Source organism: Rutilus rutilus (genome assembly GCF_951802725.1).
Source record: "Rutilus rutilus genome assembly, chromosome: 23".
NCBI lineage: Eukaryota > Metazoa > Chordata > Actinopteri > Cypriniformes > Leuciscidae > Rutilus > Rutilus rutilus.
In genome coordinates, this window is record NC_140233.1 from 8,821,629 (window position 1) to 8,839,653 (window position 18,025).

General features: G+C 40.5%; 2 protein-coding genes across 4 annotated transcripts in view; one reads left to right on the forward strand and one right to left on the reverse strand.

Moving 5' to 3' along the window:
- man2a2 (mannosidase, alpha, class 2A, member 2) overlaps nt 1-5,496 on the forward strand; it is a 28,828-nt gene extending 23,332 nt beyond the window's left edge. The window contains exons 22-25 of one of the 2 annotated variants that reach the window (XM_084397815.1): nt 1,204-1,281; nt 2,993-3,187; nt 3,392-3,505; nt 3,655-5,496. In XM_084397815.1, the coding sequence (XP_084253941.1) occupies nt 1,204-1,281; nt 2,993-3,187; nt 3,392-3,505; nt 3,655-3,807 (540 nt within the window). In that variant the 3' untranslated portion in view covers nt 3,808-5,496. The remainder of the gene's footprint in view (nt 1-1,203; nt 1,282-2,992; nt 3,188-3,391; nt 3,506-3,654) is intronic. The other variant, XM_084397816.1, reaches the window with a different exon arrangement.
- A 3,334-nt stretch (nt 5,497-8,830) lies between these two features.
- Nucleotides 8,831-18,025, reverse strand: part of furinb (furin (paired basic amino acid cleaving enzyme) b) — an 87,856-nt gene continuing 78,661 nt past the window's right edge. For both annotated transcript variants that reach the window (XM_084397817.1, XM_084397818.1), the window contains exons 10-16: nt 15,774-15,874; nt 12,821-12,924; nt 12,602-12,719; nt 12,227-12,406; nt 11,529-11,653; nt 11,161-11,289; nt 8,831-9,931 (exon numbers count right to left, since the gene is read on the reverse strand). In XM_084397817.1, coding sequence (XP_084253943.1) covers nt 9,279-9,931; nt 11,161-11,289; nt 11,529-11,653; nt 12,227-12,406; nt 12,602-12,719; nt 12,821-12,924; nt 15,774-15,874 — 1,410 coding nt within the window. In that variant the 3' untranslated portion in view covers nt 8,831-9,278. The remainder of the gene's footprint in view (nt 9,932-11,160; nt 11,290-11,528; nt 11,654-12,226; nt 12,407-12,601; nt 12,720-12,820; nt 12,925-15,773; nt 15,875-18,025) is intronic.

Below are 18,025 nucleotides of genomic sequence, written 5' to 3' on the forward strand. Positions count from 1 at the left end.
CCTATACTTTGCTATTTGTTCATCGGAACGTCATCTCTTTGGTCGTGTGACGGCCATATAAAAATTCTCAAGAATAAATTTTTTTAACGTTAGTCGTTGGCGTTGTTGTTGTCTAGGACATCTCTCCTCTAGCTAACTTCCCTCTTCATGCTTCTCTCTCCTCCACTCCCCTCACCCCCCTTCATGTGCACGTGCACTAACCCCCCAACCCCCACCCCAAATCATTCTTGTCGGTTATTGGCTGGAACGCTATGTTTCATGGTCCAGGCTGGGCCAGTTTGTTTTTGTTGCCGTTTGTGGAGCCTGGGCTGTCTACAGAGACCACGTTTTTTTTTTACAGTGTGTTCAGGGGACCGGCAGCTAGCGGATAGTGAGGAGATGTTTGCTGTATGTGACAAAAAAATGTTGGCCTAAAAAACGTGTGACATCGCTTAGAGCACCTTTAAAGTAAAACATATTTTTGTGGATAGAGGCATGTCTTATTTCTGTTTTTTTCAATACTACTACTACTACTACTAATAATAATAACTCTATAGATTTAAAAAAAATCTGTATTAGATTTTTCTGATTATATCAGATTAGAATCTGTATTAGTATTAGATGTGACAAACCATGATTGGTTCTTTCTCAGAAGTGCAGCCCAATACCTTTTTAATCCAGTTTTATTTCCTGGCTGACTGATAAAAACCTGTGCGCTCTGACTGGCATGAGTCGTGTAGCAGATGATCAATCTGATTGGAGCCTGCAACTTCGGCTTCACGAGAGAGACACTGTCATGCATACCAAAACATGGGTGTCCTGTATCAGTGTGAGCAGTATATAAACCCTAATGTCACTCAGTGGCCTGTAGGGGGCTCTCTATCGTTACTCATGAGAGCTTTGTGAAGGCTCCAGGGACAGTATGATTCTGAGACTAGTGTCTAAAAGCTGGCAAGTGTGTAATAATAGTTAATGGGCTTTAGAGTTTTTACACGCCGACTCGAATTGATTTTAATGATATACTTTTTCATTCAAATCATGCTGTCGCCTGAAAGATTATAAAAAATATAGTGATATTGGATAATAAAATAGGGGCTTTAACAAAGCTCCTTCTTGTGTTTCTTTTCATTACAGTCCTCCTCATTGATTTCACAACCTCTTTTTGTTTTTTGTTCCTGTCTGTCTATCACTTATCATCATGTCTTTCTCTCCTCATGCATGCAGCCTGCTGGCTCCTATGCCAAAGTCACCAACATGATAAACAAAATCATTGCAGGTATTTTAGGAGACGACCAGGAAGAGGTAACATTACTGCAGTGGTGGAGAGTAGTGCTGTGTAGCAGTTTTGAGAGCCCTAGTTCAGCTTGTTACCATAGCAACAAGCGACAGGTTTCCACCTGGATTAAGAGGCCAAAGGTCGTTGCCTGTCTGCTATCTCTACCTCTGAGCCCCCAAACCTTTTTTTCACCTTATTTTATAACGTAAGAGTGGGCGAGGCAACTGGCACTTTGGCTTCTGGAGTCATTCGCTTCAAGATATTTTACTTGTAGAAAAACTGTCAGTTATGCTGGTTGATATTGTAAACCGAATTCATTATCATAATCATGAACACTGGTATGTAAACGTATAGATCTATCGTTACTGCATTTTATTCTTCTAGTTACTTACCTATAGTGGCTAATGAATCAGAAGTCTCACACATTCAAAGAAAATAGCCTGCTTTTGCGTTGCAAAATAAGGTGGATAGTATAACAGACAGCAGATCAGTAGAATATTACGGTGACCTGGAGGGGACATGTTCGGTTCACTTAGTTTTGTCCTGGCCACAACATATAAACTCGTGGGAACGTGATAATATGTTGTTGCCACGAGATATTAATTCGTGGGAACGTCATATTAAGTCGTGGCCTCGAGATCATATGTTGAGGGAACGATATATTTTTCTCGTGGTCACGAGTTATGTTGAGGGAACCACACCGGTCAATAGCCTACTGTAACCATATACAGCAGTCAGAGATAATAATAAAATAATAATTCGTTACATTTATATAGCGCTTTTCTAGGTACTCAAAGCGCTTTTACATGGAAGGGAGGGAATCTCCTCAACCACCACCAATGTGCAGCATCCACCTGGATGATGCGACGGCAGCCATATTGCGCCAGAACGCCCACCACACACCAGCTTACTGGTGGAGAGGAGACAGTGATGAAGCCAATCAGTATATGGGGATGATTAGGAGGCCATGATGGACAGAGGCCAAGGGGCAAATTTGGCCAGGATGCCGGGGTTAGACCCCTACTCTTTTTCGAAGGACATCCTGGGATTTTTAATGACCACAGAGAGTCAGGACCTCGGTTTGACGTCTCATCCGAAGGACGGGAGATGGAGATGACTGATGAAATAACATTTTACTTTGAATTAGGAATGTCATATAAAGATATAGTGCGGTCTCTGGCATTAAGAGTGAATACGTTATAAGTGAAAGACACCTGAAGCGCATTCTTAAGTTGAATGGGCTTTTTCGTCGGAAATTTGCTGGCTTGAATGAAATACTCGGGTCACGAATAAAGTCCCGTTTAAGGCAATAAACAAAAACAAATTATGAGAAACTTAAATGAACAAATAACAAAGTAAATCATGCCCGGGGTAAAAGGAGGTGCCCGTGTCGCGTGTGAAGATTCGGTTCCCCCATGTTATAAAACTCGTAGCCACGAGAAACGGATGTCGTTCCCTCAACATACGATCTCGTGTCCACGAGATATTATGACGTTCTCACGACGTAATATCACGGTCCCACAAGTTTATATGTTGTGGCCATGACAAAACTAAGTGAACCGAACATGTCACCGTAGAATATAGAGGCAGAATCTGAACTGAGAATCTGATCTCATACAGTGACCCCAAAACATGTCCAAATTCTTTTTGCGGTTACAGTGTGTCATGTGAAGGTAAGTGCACTTTCATCAGGTTGTTTTACTTGTGTGTTTCCTGATGCATGTCTGTGTCTTCCAGCCGGTGGACAGTAGACCAGTCAGCTTCCCGTCGCTGCTCAGTCACATGACCTCCACCATCCTGAACCACGAGGTGCTGGCACTGCCTGTGTTGCCCAGGAAACATGGCGTGCCACCCATGCGTACCTTCGCTCCATTGGCTGGCACCCTGCCCTGCGACTTCCACCTGCTGAACCTCAGGAGCATCCAAAGCCCGGTAAATGAGAGTCCTGGGAGGAAAAAAAAATGTGTCCGTATTGATTTCACCTGTGAGCAACTGATGAGGACTTGAGTTCATAATGAGGAGGAGAAAATAAAAGTCACATTTTAAGTGTTTGAGATCTTGTGGTTTTATTGTGGGTGTGTTTAGTGGGAGATTTATTTTAATCAACATTTATTTCATATCGTTTAATTTTTTCAGCAGGACGCTCACTCTCCATCTCCTCATACGGCTCTGCTCCTCCACCGACTGGGCTTGGACTGTGGTCTGCAGGCCCAGAACCCTGGTTTCAACTGCTCCACCACACAAGGCCAGGTCAGTGTCCTTAGAAACAAAACTAGTTTACCTAAAAAGAAAATAATGAGCACACACACATAAATATACATAGTGTGTGAATGCATGTAGGTTTGATAAAGGCTATTTTTAGTCTTCTAGAATCTGAGTCCTCTGATCTCTCTTCCTAGCTCTCCATTTCTGGGCTGTTCCGTGGGCTGGATCTCCAGCTCCTGCAGCCCATGTCTCTGTCTCTAATGCACTCTCAGCCTCCGCTCTCCAACGACTCCTCCATCAATCTGGAGCCAATGGAGATCTCCGCCTACAAGCTCAAGCTGTGCTAGAGTGGTGTGTTGCACCAGAAGCGGGCTCTCCGTGTGGACCCTCGGAACCTGTGCTAAAGCAGAGAACCACAGCTGGATGAGCAGAGGACTCTTTCGGAGATCGTTTATCCAGACTTAACGTATCTGAATCAACACGAAGGCGCTAACTATACCCTCAAAATGGGGGGGGGAAACTTGAGGAGGAGAGCGTTCCAGCCAAAGTCATATTTGGTAGCCGGTCCGGGTGCTGAGATAAGAATGTCCATGATTGTTTAAAAAAAAAAAAAATCCGATTATAGTAGGCAGAACACTAATTGATCAACTTCTTTTTATTCCAGCAGTGCCGACCGTTGTTTTCAGCCGTTGTATTGTCCCCCCCCCCCCTCCCTTTTGTCTTTGGCTGGAACCGCTGACCGTTTCACAATCTTTTGATTATTCTATCATCCCTGGAGTTCGTACTGTATGTAAATATCTCAAAAGCTACATTCACACCTGAATCTATACAAAATTGTGGGACTCAGTGCAATATGTGAAGCTTCTCTTTCTGTTTTATTTCTCCATTTGATTTGTTTTCTACTCATAAAGCCTTGGAAGCTAGCTACGCTTGAATCTGTGTCATTGTCGTTTGAGCTCACGCACTTCTTTATTTCTTTAGCTCTACTGTGGACGGTTCTGCCTACGCTCCGCGGCCACATGTGTTTTTTTAGTTTTTTTCTATGAATGTCAATCACCACGCTCGGCCTGCGAAGGCTGTCAGTGCTGTAACAGACGGCGGCATTTACAGCTCTTTCTTTCAGGGCGGCTCGCAACACTTCGCTGACAGCAGAAGACGTCCACGACCCAGCAGCGGTCAGGTCTTCAGACAGCTCCTTCATTGTTTTTGTTTCTTTAATGGGTTATTGCTCAAATCGCATGATGAGAGCTGACTCAGTATATTCGCTTGATATACCTTCTCACAATATTTTCAGGTAAAAGGTACCAGTGCGGGTAGCAACGGGTTCCCGTGGTCAGATTTAGCCAATTTCCCCCATGAAAATGCATTTAGGCCTTATCTCGCTGTAGGAAACCCATCTGTAATGTGTAGCAGAGCCATCTCAGTCGTCCCTTCTGGCTTTTGTCTGTCACCTCGGTTTGCTCGAATCTGACAATTTTGAACATGAAAATGCCGTCTGTCAACCTATTGTGTCGTCTCGTGTCTCGCCTCTCCTATCCTGTCTGTCTGACCCAGGAAAATCTGTACGGTCTCTGATTTAAATTACAGAAAAATATTCTCACTTCTCTGACTTTCAACTCCTCGCCTGATTATCTCTCTGTACGCCCACGTCCATTTACATCAGTCAAACCATCAGCCGTCTATCAGCCTATCAGGAAGATAATTCCTCTCAGGAGGAACTCCGAGTATGGAGTGCCAAACGTCTGTCCGATTGCTTTGGAACAGATTCTGGCGCCCAACGCGGGGCGCGTTTGCTATTCCTGAATGTTCTCCCTTCTGTAATTCGGTCTTGTCTGATTCAAATTCACTGCCACGCTTGTTTTTCCTGTGCATACGCTTTCCGATCTGACAGATAACATGTCTTTGTTAATGTCTTTTATTTCTGTTGTATGTTCTGAGATGGAAAAGACTTTGTTTTCATTTTCTTTCCTAAGAAATTAAAGTGGATTGAAATGCAAAGACATTAAAGTGGACGTTTAATAAAGATCACACATGATAAAAAAAAAAAGTGGTTGTGCACATTTTGAAGTGATATTTTGCATTTGTTTCCCTTTGTTGCCAGAAGCTTAATTGTGCTCTGAATCACAGACAGGGGGCAGTAGGGAGTTGTCTGCCATTTAATGTGGCTTGAGCGGAAGAGAGGCGTGGGGTGTGAAATGTTGAGTACAGTTAACAAAAGCTCACAAGAGATGCTGCTTTTTATATCTTAACATCCTCCATGATAGCCGGGATATCGGGTATTGATTTCCCAGACAGCCTTTGGAGAGAGCTGGAAATACCACCATCTTCTCAGTAAGCTGACAGGTCTACTGAAATCAGACTGGCTTTTTTTTTTTTTTTGTATATATATTTTTTTTAGATGCCCTTTCATGCTCAGTTGAGACCAGATTCGGTTTTCTCCACAGCAGATGGGTTTTTGTGCTAAAAGGGCAACTTGCTCTCTGAGCCCAGGCGTTTGAGAAAGAGGCCATTCTTCTTAATAAGTCTGAGGGCTGAGACGGCAATAAAACTCAATATCGCCGCTGAGGACTTTAATAAAATGAGGGGGGCGCTGATAGAGATCATGTCATTTACGCTCACCCTCATGTTGTTTAAAATCCGTATGATTTCTTTCCCAGATGGAACGCAAAATTAGAAGAATGTCAAAAGCTGCACTTTTCCTATACAATGAAAAGTACAGTAAACCATGGACTGTCAAGCTGTGAAAATGACCAAAAAGCTCCAGAAAGTAGAGGTTCTTGCATGTCTCGTAACCAAACACAATTTTTGAAAATGTGAAAGTGAAAAGGATATTCAAGAGGATTTTTCAGCAACAGACTCAAGGCCCATGATATCTATATAGTGTCTATATCTAACTAATGATATCTATACGGTGTCCGCACAAATGCACGATAATGTTCTTTTATTATAAGTGCGTGCAGTAGATATGCCTTTTAAAGGGCTGTTCACACCAAGAACGATAATTATATATTATCCACGCATGCTGTGGTTTTGTCGTCTGCTGCTTTAAAGCTCTAGATTCTGGATTCTGATTGGCTCTCAATGTTTTCATTCATCATCTGAAAAAAAGAAGAAGAAATATTCCAATGATATAGTTTCTTTGTCACGTTATTACAGTTACACAAATACAATATGGTTTCAGAAGACTTGGAAAACAGTAACACGGAGCAGGTTATAATGCTTTGTTATTTTTGGAGCTTGACAGCTCTTGTATTCATTCTATGAAAAAGAGCAGCGTGAACATTGTTAAAAACATCTTATGTGCTCAATAAGAATTAAAAACACAGAGTTTTAAATAAGTAATTTACTATTAGTACTATTAGTCAAAGACATGCTTACATTAGCGGCTGGATGGCAAATCAATGGGAGTGAGCTGAGCATGGTAGAAATATATTTCCAATATTTCCTTTAGAAGAGCAGTGAAGATGAGAAACATCGTGACATCACTCTCACGAGTAGCTGGACCATCCATATTTCTGTCTTATTGCTCAATTAGTATGTATGTAGCAGCCTCAGTCTCACTTATAATGCCAAGTAGGCAGAAGCTTTCAGCGCAGAATATGAGATCCTGTCCCTCCCAGCTGAGCTAATTACGGAAAGCATTTTAAATGTGCCATTTCCATAAACTAGATCTCTCCTCCCTGAGAGATCTAACTGAGATCTAACTGAAAAACAGTCCGTGTACGTTTTTTTTCTCTGCCTTCATGGAAGCATGAAAAGTTTAGGCCATCCTATAAAGCACACATGAAATATTGATGATCCTCCACTGCACACCTCGTAGCGAAGTGCATAAAGTGTGTGTTATTAATTTAGACTGATGGTGCATGTCTCCGTGTGAATTATGGCAAATTGGCATCAATAAAAAAAACATTTCAACAGATATTCAAGTACTTTTAAATGGCATCAAACATGAATGCAACAGATGTTTGTGATTAAATTTAATGACTGCAGTATTGGCAGCAGCAACACAAATGTTGAATGCTTTAATGTAATGCTGATAGATTTGTTCAAATGAACCATTCTTCTGATGAACGTAAAAGAAGATATTTTGAAGAATATGGGTAACCAAACAGTTGCTGGTCCCCATTGACTTTTATAGTATGGAAAAAAAAAGATTATGGAAGTCAACAGGGTACATCACCTGTTTGGTCAGCGACATTCTTCAAAATATCTTCTTTGGTGTTCAGCAGAAAGAAAGAAATTCATACAGGTTTGGAACAACATGAGGGCAAATTTAAATTTTTGGGTGAACTAGCCCTTTAAGTAGTAAACAGTTAAATATAAATGAGCTATTTACCCAGTTTTGAGTGTATTTTTATTCGTATTAGAGTATTGCATCATGAGCTTAGCAGCATGCTTAGTCAACTCTATTTGAATTAATTATGAGTTTGGATGTCTTTGTCGCTGCTTATAAAAGAGCTCTCCAAATCGGTCATTCATGAGGTTATCGTTCGGTAAACAAGCCGCCTTAGAAGGTAGTATACTAGCTTTCTGGATCAGTTGGATCGTAGGGTTTGTAGTGCAATTGTATTTCTGTACGACTCAAATGTCACATGATTATGAAAGAACCCGGCAAGAGCTCCTCAAATAGGAGTTGAATTCATATCTCAGGGCTGGCACTGACCTTTTGAGAAATATATATATATATATATATATATGACACATTTCCTCTTGAGGCTCCTCTGTGTTAGCGCAGACGAGTTTTGAAGTCAAAATCTGGTGTGAAAATCATTAAAATAACCTCTGGGACAAAGTTTTCTTTTTGTTGAAATAGTAATATTGAAAACCCACTATTAAATATCCACTGAGCCATTTGAGAAAGAACAAGCTAATTACCTCAGGGACAAAACAAACATAAACAATCAAAAAAAAAAAAGTACTGTAAAATAAAGGTCATAAATCATAAATGTGATGTTTTTCACGTTTTTTTTTTTTTGGACCGAAAGCTCCTCATATCAACCAAAGATGGTGCTGTCTCTAGATTGACTGACAGATAAGATCTCTGCACATAGAGCTGTTTCAGTTCAGCATTTCGATCGTTTGTCTGTGATTCCCACTGTTCTGAATCCGTGCCGGAGGCTCTTAGCAGGCAGAGGGTTGTGTGTGTTATCTAATTCCATGATGTTATGGTTCACTCTGCTGATGTTGTTGCAACATTTCTATTGCAACAGAAGTTATGCACAGTTAAATCATCCCTGATCGAATCAGCGGAAACGTCCCGGAGCTGCGTTTGACTAGCAGAGAGAAGAGAGAACAGAGAGAGCAGAACAGGACTTTATCGCACAAAGGATGCCAATGGAGTAATGGACGTTACAGAAAGTGCAAGAAGTGTTGTGCATAAAACAGTCCGAACTTTTAATAAAAAGTTGACTGGAACAAATTACAGCCCTTTTCGTGTTACAAAATCTGCTCAAAGTTTACTCAAACCCTGCACACTCACAGCAAACACATCTACGCGCCGTGGCACGCAAACAAACACACACCCACTGATGTTATTGATCCTCTTTAGTGGTTCAAATCTCAGGGCAATAGAGCCAGACCAATAGGACAGATAAAAGTGAAAATAAAGGGAATCATTCAGCGAAGTGGAGATGTCCCGGGTTTAATGACATTCGGGTCAAACCACAACTGCAACATTATAGCTCATATATAGCGTTCTCTCTCTCGCTCACACACACACAAACATCTCGCAGTGGATCTATAAGTCTAAGTAGTGCAGACTAGTTCTGTATCCCAGTACGAGGAAGACAGATGTACAAAAAATGCCCAACGTGGGGCGTTAAAGGGCACTCTGAGTCCGTATAAAGGCAGTCTTTTCGCTGTGATACTCCAGCTCTTCGCTGTCTGACTCAGAGTTCATCGCTGTATCCTCGTCCCCCCACACAGTGGGGATTCCCCGGTACGACACTTTTCCCCGGCTGAGTCCAAACCCAAAGCCGACTCGTATCCCCCCTCCGCTTGTGTCCATCACCGGCAGTTTGGTCCTCCGACAGAACGGGGCGCTGGCTGCTCCGGAGTGCAACTGCAGCAGCACGAAAACGGCTGCGAAAGTGGCCAGGATGAAGGCACAGCTGAGCACTGCCACCAGCGCCGGCAGTCTCGAGGACAGCCCAGGTTCACGCAAGGATTCCTCCGAGCTCGGACCCACCTCGTGCTGGAGCACAGGAATGCTGGGGGATTTCCGCTGCACCTGGTTCTGGTGCAAGCAAGAAGTGACCGTTAAGTGACTGTGGGCGGGACAGGAAAGACACTCGTTCTCCCCAGACCCGAAGCACGTCAGACAGGCCGGGTGGCAGGGCAGGCACGCTTGTACGGTGGAGTGCTCTACCCAGTTGTCCAGCGACAAGTTAAGCACCTGCAGCCCAGAGCTGAAGCCGGGAGGACAGGACTTCACACAGCCTTGCAAGAAAAGCGAGAAACCCGTGCTGCATTCTGGAAAACAGAGATCAGAAGAACGCTTAATCGCAGATGTTACGAATCTGTACACATATTGTACTTCTGTAATGTGACACTTTTGTGAGAAACAAAAAGGATTGTGGGCTACGATATTGGTTAATATTATTTCCCCCCCACTCATGCAGCCTTGGTTTATGTCAGCAGAAGAGAAATGGTTGTTTCAGAGGTTGTGATGAAAGTGAATAAGGAAATAAACATTTTGGTAACACTTCACATTAGTTACCATTAGTTAATGCAATAGGTATCATTCACTTTTTTGTTTGTTTGTTAATAATTTAGGCCATGCCAGCTACACCAGCCATATTCATAGCAAGAGTGAAAACACACACACACACACACACGTTTGTATATGTAGAAATAAACATCAATGCTATACAATGTATGAAAAATGGAGTGTTCACTGTTAATTCATGTTAAATATTGTGCTATGCAATTTTAACACCACACAGAGATCTGAAATGAGTCAGAAATGTTTCCTGGTCAAAACAATGAAGCAGAAATTTAAAACGAATTTACTTTGCACCCTTTAGTATTATGATTTGTTGCCACTAAATACGACACAGTAAGTACATACTACGGTCTGCAAACTTTCAATACATTAGCTAAACATTCACGTCAGTATTTGCACTTGTTTTTGGAATAAGACCAGGTAGGCTACATTTATTTTAAGTCAATAGGGTCAATTTATGCTGATTTTCCTAATAGGACAAATTATTGACCTTGTAAAATTCAGTAGTACCTGCAGTCACAGTGAGAACACCTTATGAAAAATGAGTAAAATAAAGTTTTAGCAAAGTTTGTCCTTGAGCACTCTGCAGGCACAATATGAGGCCATGATGGAGAAATCCATCAAGTCTCCACAGCAACTTTAAATAATACAATATTCGTTTAACAAAATTAAGGTTTGTTTACTGCCCTCTGAAGGAGTGTACGACTTCTTTAATAATGCACAGCTCTCTGGCATCACTCTGAAGTGCAATATTTATACTCATAAACAAATATTAATATTCATAAGCACAATGGGTAGTCATACTGAGACATATGAAATTTTTTTTAATTCCCTTGTTTTGCCAAGGGAATTGCTGTGTTTGTGTGTAAATATTTCCTTCTGGTCATGAATGTCTTGTCTTCACCTATAAAAGCTTGTCTATTAAGGGTTGTGTATGTTTATTTGAATGCCATTTGGTCCAGGGCATGTGTCTTACCAATGCAGATCTGCTGGGTGTCAAAGGTTTTGCAGCTGTTGTTTGAAGGCCGGGTGTAATCGGAAATGGACGGATCTGTTGCACTAGAGCCGGTGCCATATAAGATGAGTGTGAACTGAGAAAGAACACCTGTGGAAAAGACCTTGAACTTTAAAGAAGCTGTGACCGTCAACAAAAACCCATCATTTTCTTAATCAGTGTTTTTTTTTGGTCTCGTTTTGCAGTAAAAGTACTTAAACTTCCTTGAAATGAGATAAATATACTTTCAGAGGCAATTTATGTAAGATTCAGAGAATCTATCTTGAAATTAATTTTGAAGTAAAAAAACAAGACAAAAATACTGATTATAAAAAAGCTTATTGCAGTACCATAGTCATTAAGTCCAGCCACATTCTCGATCTCCAGGGTCCATTCTCCCCGAGGGTCCTCATCCCAGGAGTGGGTGGTCATGAACGCCCAGTCGTTGAAGCCTTCGGCTGAGTTATCCTGAGGCCTGAAGACAAACAGAAGAGAAAGACGATCTCTATGTGTGTGCAAGTCTATCTGAGATGTGTCAATAAGATGAATTGAGTGTGTATTTACAATACAAATAATTATGTTTCATGAAGATAATGGTGTGAATTGTGTTTGTATGTGGCCAGAAAAGTGTGTAAATGTGTTTTCTTGGGCATCACTTTTTTTTTTTTTTGAGCTGATGAGTTGATTTAGAGTCTTTTATTCCGCAAGGATGTATTAAATTCATAAAAAAGTAAAGACATTTATGTTACAAAATATTTCTATTTAAACAATCCTGTTTTTAAAACAGAAAACAACAATTTTAAAACAGTTTCAACAATTAAAAATGTTCTTGAGAATCAATTATCAGCAAATTAGAGTGATTTTTTTAAGGATCATGTGACACTGAAGACTGAAGTAATGCTAAAAATTCAGCACAATTAAATTACATTAAAAAAAGGATACAATATTACTGTTTTAATGTATTTATGATCAAATAAATGCAGCCTTAGTGATGAACATAAAAGACTTCTTTCAAAAACAAACTAATAGCGTGTCTGAGTGTGTTTACCGTGGAGCCAGTAGCGTGGAACGAGTTCCCAGTGGGCTGATGAGGTGAACAGCCAGGTTTCCTCTGTGGTTATAGGAGAGGGTGAGTCTGGCCTGCACGTGCTCCAAAGAGCTCACAAAGTCCGGCTGCCCAGAGCAGGCCTCTACACTTCTGCTAAAGATCAGGTGGTTTCTTATGTCCCTACAACACAGAAGAATCTGAAATTATACTCCACTCTCACAAGCAACTGTATAATGAGTATAATGTAATATAATCTAGTTTGCCTGTCCTTAAAAGGTGACCTCTGTCTCCCCAGGTAGCAAGCATTAGTGGGCATTACCTATCTGGTGTATTGATGTATTGCCTGTGCTGCATGAGGTGTTTGACTGTCATTACCTGGGCTCGGTCAGCATATTAATGACACATTTGTGCTGCGGCCCAATGCTGGTCCAGTTCTGGGCCAGAGCGACCATGGCACTTGCATCCAGCAGACCGTAGCCATAAGAATGGCTCACTGCCACATAGACAGAGACAGAGAGATGGAAAAAGTAACAAGGTCAGACATGTCCGATGAATAAATAAATAAATTGATTGGTCACGTGAATTGTCATTTACCTAATCGGCCCACGCCATTGGTCCTCCAGTCGTTGGTTATTAGGTGGGCAGGACGTGAGGTTCTAACTACGAGATGCTGCATGTCTCTCCAGGTCAGGTTCATGCTGGATGTCGTACAAAAAAAATCAAAAGCGATATGAGCATTACACGGCAGCAGGGCCACAGATTTATTTTTAGATTCAAAAGATAATTTGCACATAATTATCCCTCTTGGATGTGACAGGATGTCTTTTTGAAAGACACATAACTAAAGCTTTTCTTTTACCCGAGGCACAGAAAATTGCAAATGGAAATATTCCGTCCTGGGGGCCATGCATCATTTTGCAATTAAACAGCAGACGAGACCTTTATCTCCCCCAACTAAAGACACAAAATTGAATTCCCTGAAAATGCAGCAAAATATCAGATTCAATTTATAACTGTTTTTCCTTGGTTCACGACTCCAGCTTATTCGTTTTGTCGGTTGTAGCTCTACATGGTGGAAACACGCGGCTTTGGGACTCGTGCCCCCCACGGTCAAGGTTGAAAAGCCCTGTTATTTCTCAACAGGGTATTTCTGGGCAAAAATACCTGCATGAAAAGCCATTTCCACCCAAATGAAATGGATTTAGTGTAAAGATGAAAGGGAACAGTATAAAAAAAACATCCTGCTCTGGCATCCGTATAGTTTTCAGGGTGATTTATGAAGAAGGTGATCCAATTCATGAGCTTTCAATATTTTTGACCTCACAATAAATGACTTAGGTCAATTCTTGGGTAAATTTGACTTGGGTAAATTCATGTCACACGCACAATTTATAAACCAAAAGACACAGCACAGATGCAGTGATTTACATTCAGTGATTAATAGATGTAAGACTACTGAAATTCTCATGTTGTACATAGAAGGACTTGCACAGATATCGAACAGATACCCCTTTTGTATGGATGAAGTGCCAGTGCTGGAAAACATGAAAGAGCCTTTAAACATACTGGACTCAAACCAGGAATCAGAAAATTAATGGAAAGGGGGAAGAATGTCCTCACCGCTCAAAGGTTTCATAAACAACAACAATACGGATAGACTTATGCAAAGCAGCCCTAAATCACTCCGATAATAAACAGTAAATTACATTAGAAGCTTTGAGACGCGTATTCATTTGGCAGACACCCCAATCCTGCTTTGTGTCTCTTTATATATATATAAAACAAATACATTTGAAAAGGCTGGGGTCAGCAAGATTTTTTTTAAAGAAATTAATATTTTATTCAGCAAGGATGCATTAAATTGATCAAAAATGACAGCAAGACATTTGAAATGAATGTTGCAAAAGATTTCTATTTTAAATAAATTATGTTCTCTTAAACTTTCTATTCATTAAAAAAATCCTGAAAAACAATTATTCATGGTTTCCACAAAAATATTAAGCAGCACAAATGTCCTCAACACTGAATGAATTTCTTCAGCAAATTAGCATATTAGAATGATTTCTGAAGGATCATGTGACACTGAAGGACTGGTGTAATTATGCTTAAAATCATGGCCAGTGTTTCGTTTTATGCAGTGCTCTGTTGGGGATGTAGTATCACAGTAGATGATAAAAATAGGATTAATAAATTGATTAGAAAGGCTGGATCGGTTATTGGCCTTAATCCTGATTCACTTGAGGTTACTGTGGAGAAGAGAACAAGGGCAAAATTTAAAATAATTATGTGTTACAAAGGTCATCCACTACATTGTATTTTTAGTGGACTTAAAAGTTCATTTAGTGGAAGATTAGTAATGCCTCGGTGTTCTATAGAGCGTTTTAGAAGGTCTTTTACTCCGAATGCAGTTAGGTTTTTCAATGAAGTTGTGTAATTTTTTGTATGTATTGATTGCTGTTGTTTTTTAATGTTTATTTGTCTATGTGTGATGTCTGTAATGTGCAATGGTGGCGAACGAGTTTCCCCTTACAGGGATTAATAAAGTTTTTCTAATCTTCTAATCTAAAATAATTTGCTATCGCAGGAATGCATAATATAAATATATATATACAAATCTTAATATTATTTCACAATATTGTCTTTTTACTGTATTTATTTATTTATGCAGACTTGGTGGGTATAAGAGACTTCTTTCAAAAATAAAAAAGTCTTACTGACCCCAAAATATTCATGTATACACACATTTTACATTTTACATAATATAGTTTTTTTATGTTTGTTATATTACAAATTAAAATGCAAAATTACCTCTGAGACAGGTTCAAAGATCCCCTGGCCAAGCGCTGGCTCAGGCACAAGCACAAATTTCAGTGGAAAGTGAGTATGACTGCCTTTCTTACACACAGACTACCTTTCTTTCAAAAGTCAACTACAGCGCGACATCACAAAGACTTCTGCCCAATGAAAAGAGCAGAGTTGTGACAGAAAGAGAATAGAAATCTAGGACCTTAGAAAACATTTCTCCAAAAACGTCCCTCTCTCTTTCGTTGTGGGGCAAGCACATTTAAAGCTAGCACCAGCGGGGTTTAAAGCCCTGAACAGCAGGGGGCGAACTCACACATAAACAAACACTGTGTACGAACTAGGAGCCTAGAGACTCCACCACACACAAACAAGACAAAGAAACCCGACGCTTGTGTGAGACGTGAATTCCATGTCTTATTAGCGCCTCACAGCATACAGGATTAAATACTCTGCAGGATCTTTTAATTGAGCATGATGACTTGATGCTGTATAGGGGCCTTGGGGTCAATCGGCCCTGAACGAGGAGTGAAGATTGGCAGCCATCACACGTCTCTTTCCATCTCTCCTTCTTTATTTTGGATGAGCAATGTCAAGGCAATGTCAGAGTGTGTCAGAAGGCTGAAGATGATGTGCATGGGGTAATGAAGTCTAACCGATGAGGGGGAATGATGGACAGGAGTGGGTAGAACATGTGTGCGTATGTCTGTCCGTAGAGACAGGTGTCATTGTTGTCATCACTCACTTGGCCTCCAGAGCGAGAGCGATGATTCCAGCGGCCAGGGGAGCCGAGGCGGACGTGCCCGTGTGCGAATCTGTGCACTTCTTCCTAAGGTCCGTCGTCACCTGTACAAACAAAGTTAGATGGAAAGGTCAGACGTGTTATTGGCCAGTTATCAGAAAGGACATAGGTTGTAGCTATATATGAGGTGTTGGTGTGGGCGTCTGTCAGCCAGAGGCGCCTGCAAAGTGCCTGACAACAATGTAAGTCCAAGAGGGAAGGAAAAACCTCATTCACTGCAGCTTCAGTGATGAGATGTGTGACAGCTTGAGATACTTAATAAGCTGGCACCTCGCACCTGAGGGTTTGGGGTTTTAATCATGCCGTAGGAGACATGGGGACATGTGTGATTGACAACGGTCAGGATGAGAGGGAGTCCAGCCCCAGGCTACAGAACCATCAGAGCATACACAGGTGAGTACCTGCCAGACACCCACACATACTCGTTCTTTATCATTGTTTTATTTGTCTCTGTCCCTTTCAGTCTGATTTAAACATGTACAGACACAGGCACATAAAATCCCACCCCACTGCTGTCGGCAAGATTGCGTCCATTTTTAAATTGAATCTGTTATTGCCTTTGTTATCCTAATGGAAACAGGGGTCTCAGAAGAGGGAGAGAGGGAGTTATCGCAGTCAAACATACTGGGACAGCCTTGACATCAAGCAAACAAACACTCTAAAGCCACCCGAAACATCTCAGATGAGCTTCAGTGAGCTGGCAGAGATAGGCCTGCCTGGAGAGTCTGAAATCACTTTCACAGGAATGAGCATATCAGAGATTCAAACAGAGTTCGGATAACTACCCACAGCACAAGAAATCATATTTTCCCCTCAATGTGAGTTTGAATTGAACTGAATTAAATTGGTCAAAAAGACCCAAGTTCACACGTTATCAGTTTGAATATCCAATATTTATTTTGCTAGCTATATAAAATTAAGGAACATAAAAAAAAAAATTGCAGTTATTTTTTATTTATTTGTCCATTAAAAAGATCTAAAATGTGTCATATTTTGAGTTAGTTCTTTTGATCAGATCTTTCAATCAATGCCATAAACAGATCATTCCAATTACAATGAACAAAATTCACAAATTATGAATCACTGAACCAAGTCTTTGAATTAATGATTCAACCGCATCATTCAAATTCCAGTGAACGAATCATTCAACCAAATAATTCTGAATAATTCATTAATCAGATTTTTAAATTACTGACTCAACTGGTTCATACTAATTTAATTGAACAAATCATTCATAAATCATGAATCGGTGTTTCATATCTTTGAATTAAAGTCTTAACTAGATCATTCCAAATTCAGTGAACAAATCAATAATTAATCAATTAATCAACCAAGTAACTAAAAATATCAGTTGATTCAAATGAACAGCGCACAAATGTAAGAACCAAGAAAAGCTAGGGGAATTTTTCAGTGAATAACAACTTGTCTATCGGTCAGTTCCTCACACAACTGCTATTTTATGACTTGAAAGACTTACAAAAAACAAACAAAGACTATTTTATGACAGAAGACGTAAAATATTAAACAAGCTATATGGAGCACTTTTATGGTGCCTTTATCGATATTGACATCCCCAGTCCTCATACACTTTTATTATATAGAAAAGAGTGACTAGGTAATTCTTCAAAACAACACGAGTTTGAGTATTTGACAGATTATTCTGAAAAGACTTCTAAATTTAGCAGAAAACACTTCCACAGGTCAAACCAATAGCAAAAATGCTCAAGATGATCCAAAGGCAAAGACCATCAAGATGACTTTTGGAACTTCTTTTTATAGGCGTCTTTTGGCCTAATTAACGTGCTCTAATTAAAAAGCCTACTCAGACACTCTCAAATACAGCTTATGCAGATAAAACAACGGTATGTAACTGAAAACGAGAACAAAACTTGCAAATAAGATCCAAAGATTCTGCAATGCAGCATATTTGGTATTCAAAAATTGCTGTCTCTGTCTTTCGCTTTTTCACTTGGTCTAATTTCTCTGCTCTTTCTCTCTTTGCTTTTTCAGACACCCTTTTCTCATTTCCATTCTTGGAGGACACGCTGGGGACAGAAAAGCAGATGTGTACGGCATGCAGCAGCAGCAGCACCTGTGATGGGGAAGTTTTCAGACGCTACTCTAAAGTGATTTTTTTGCCTCCTTAGGGCACGGTATTCTTGAGCTCTTTTTCATATAGCCCACAGGAAATCACA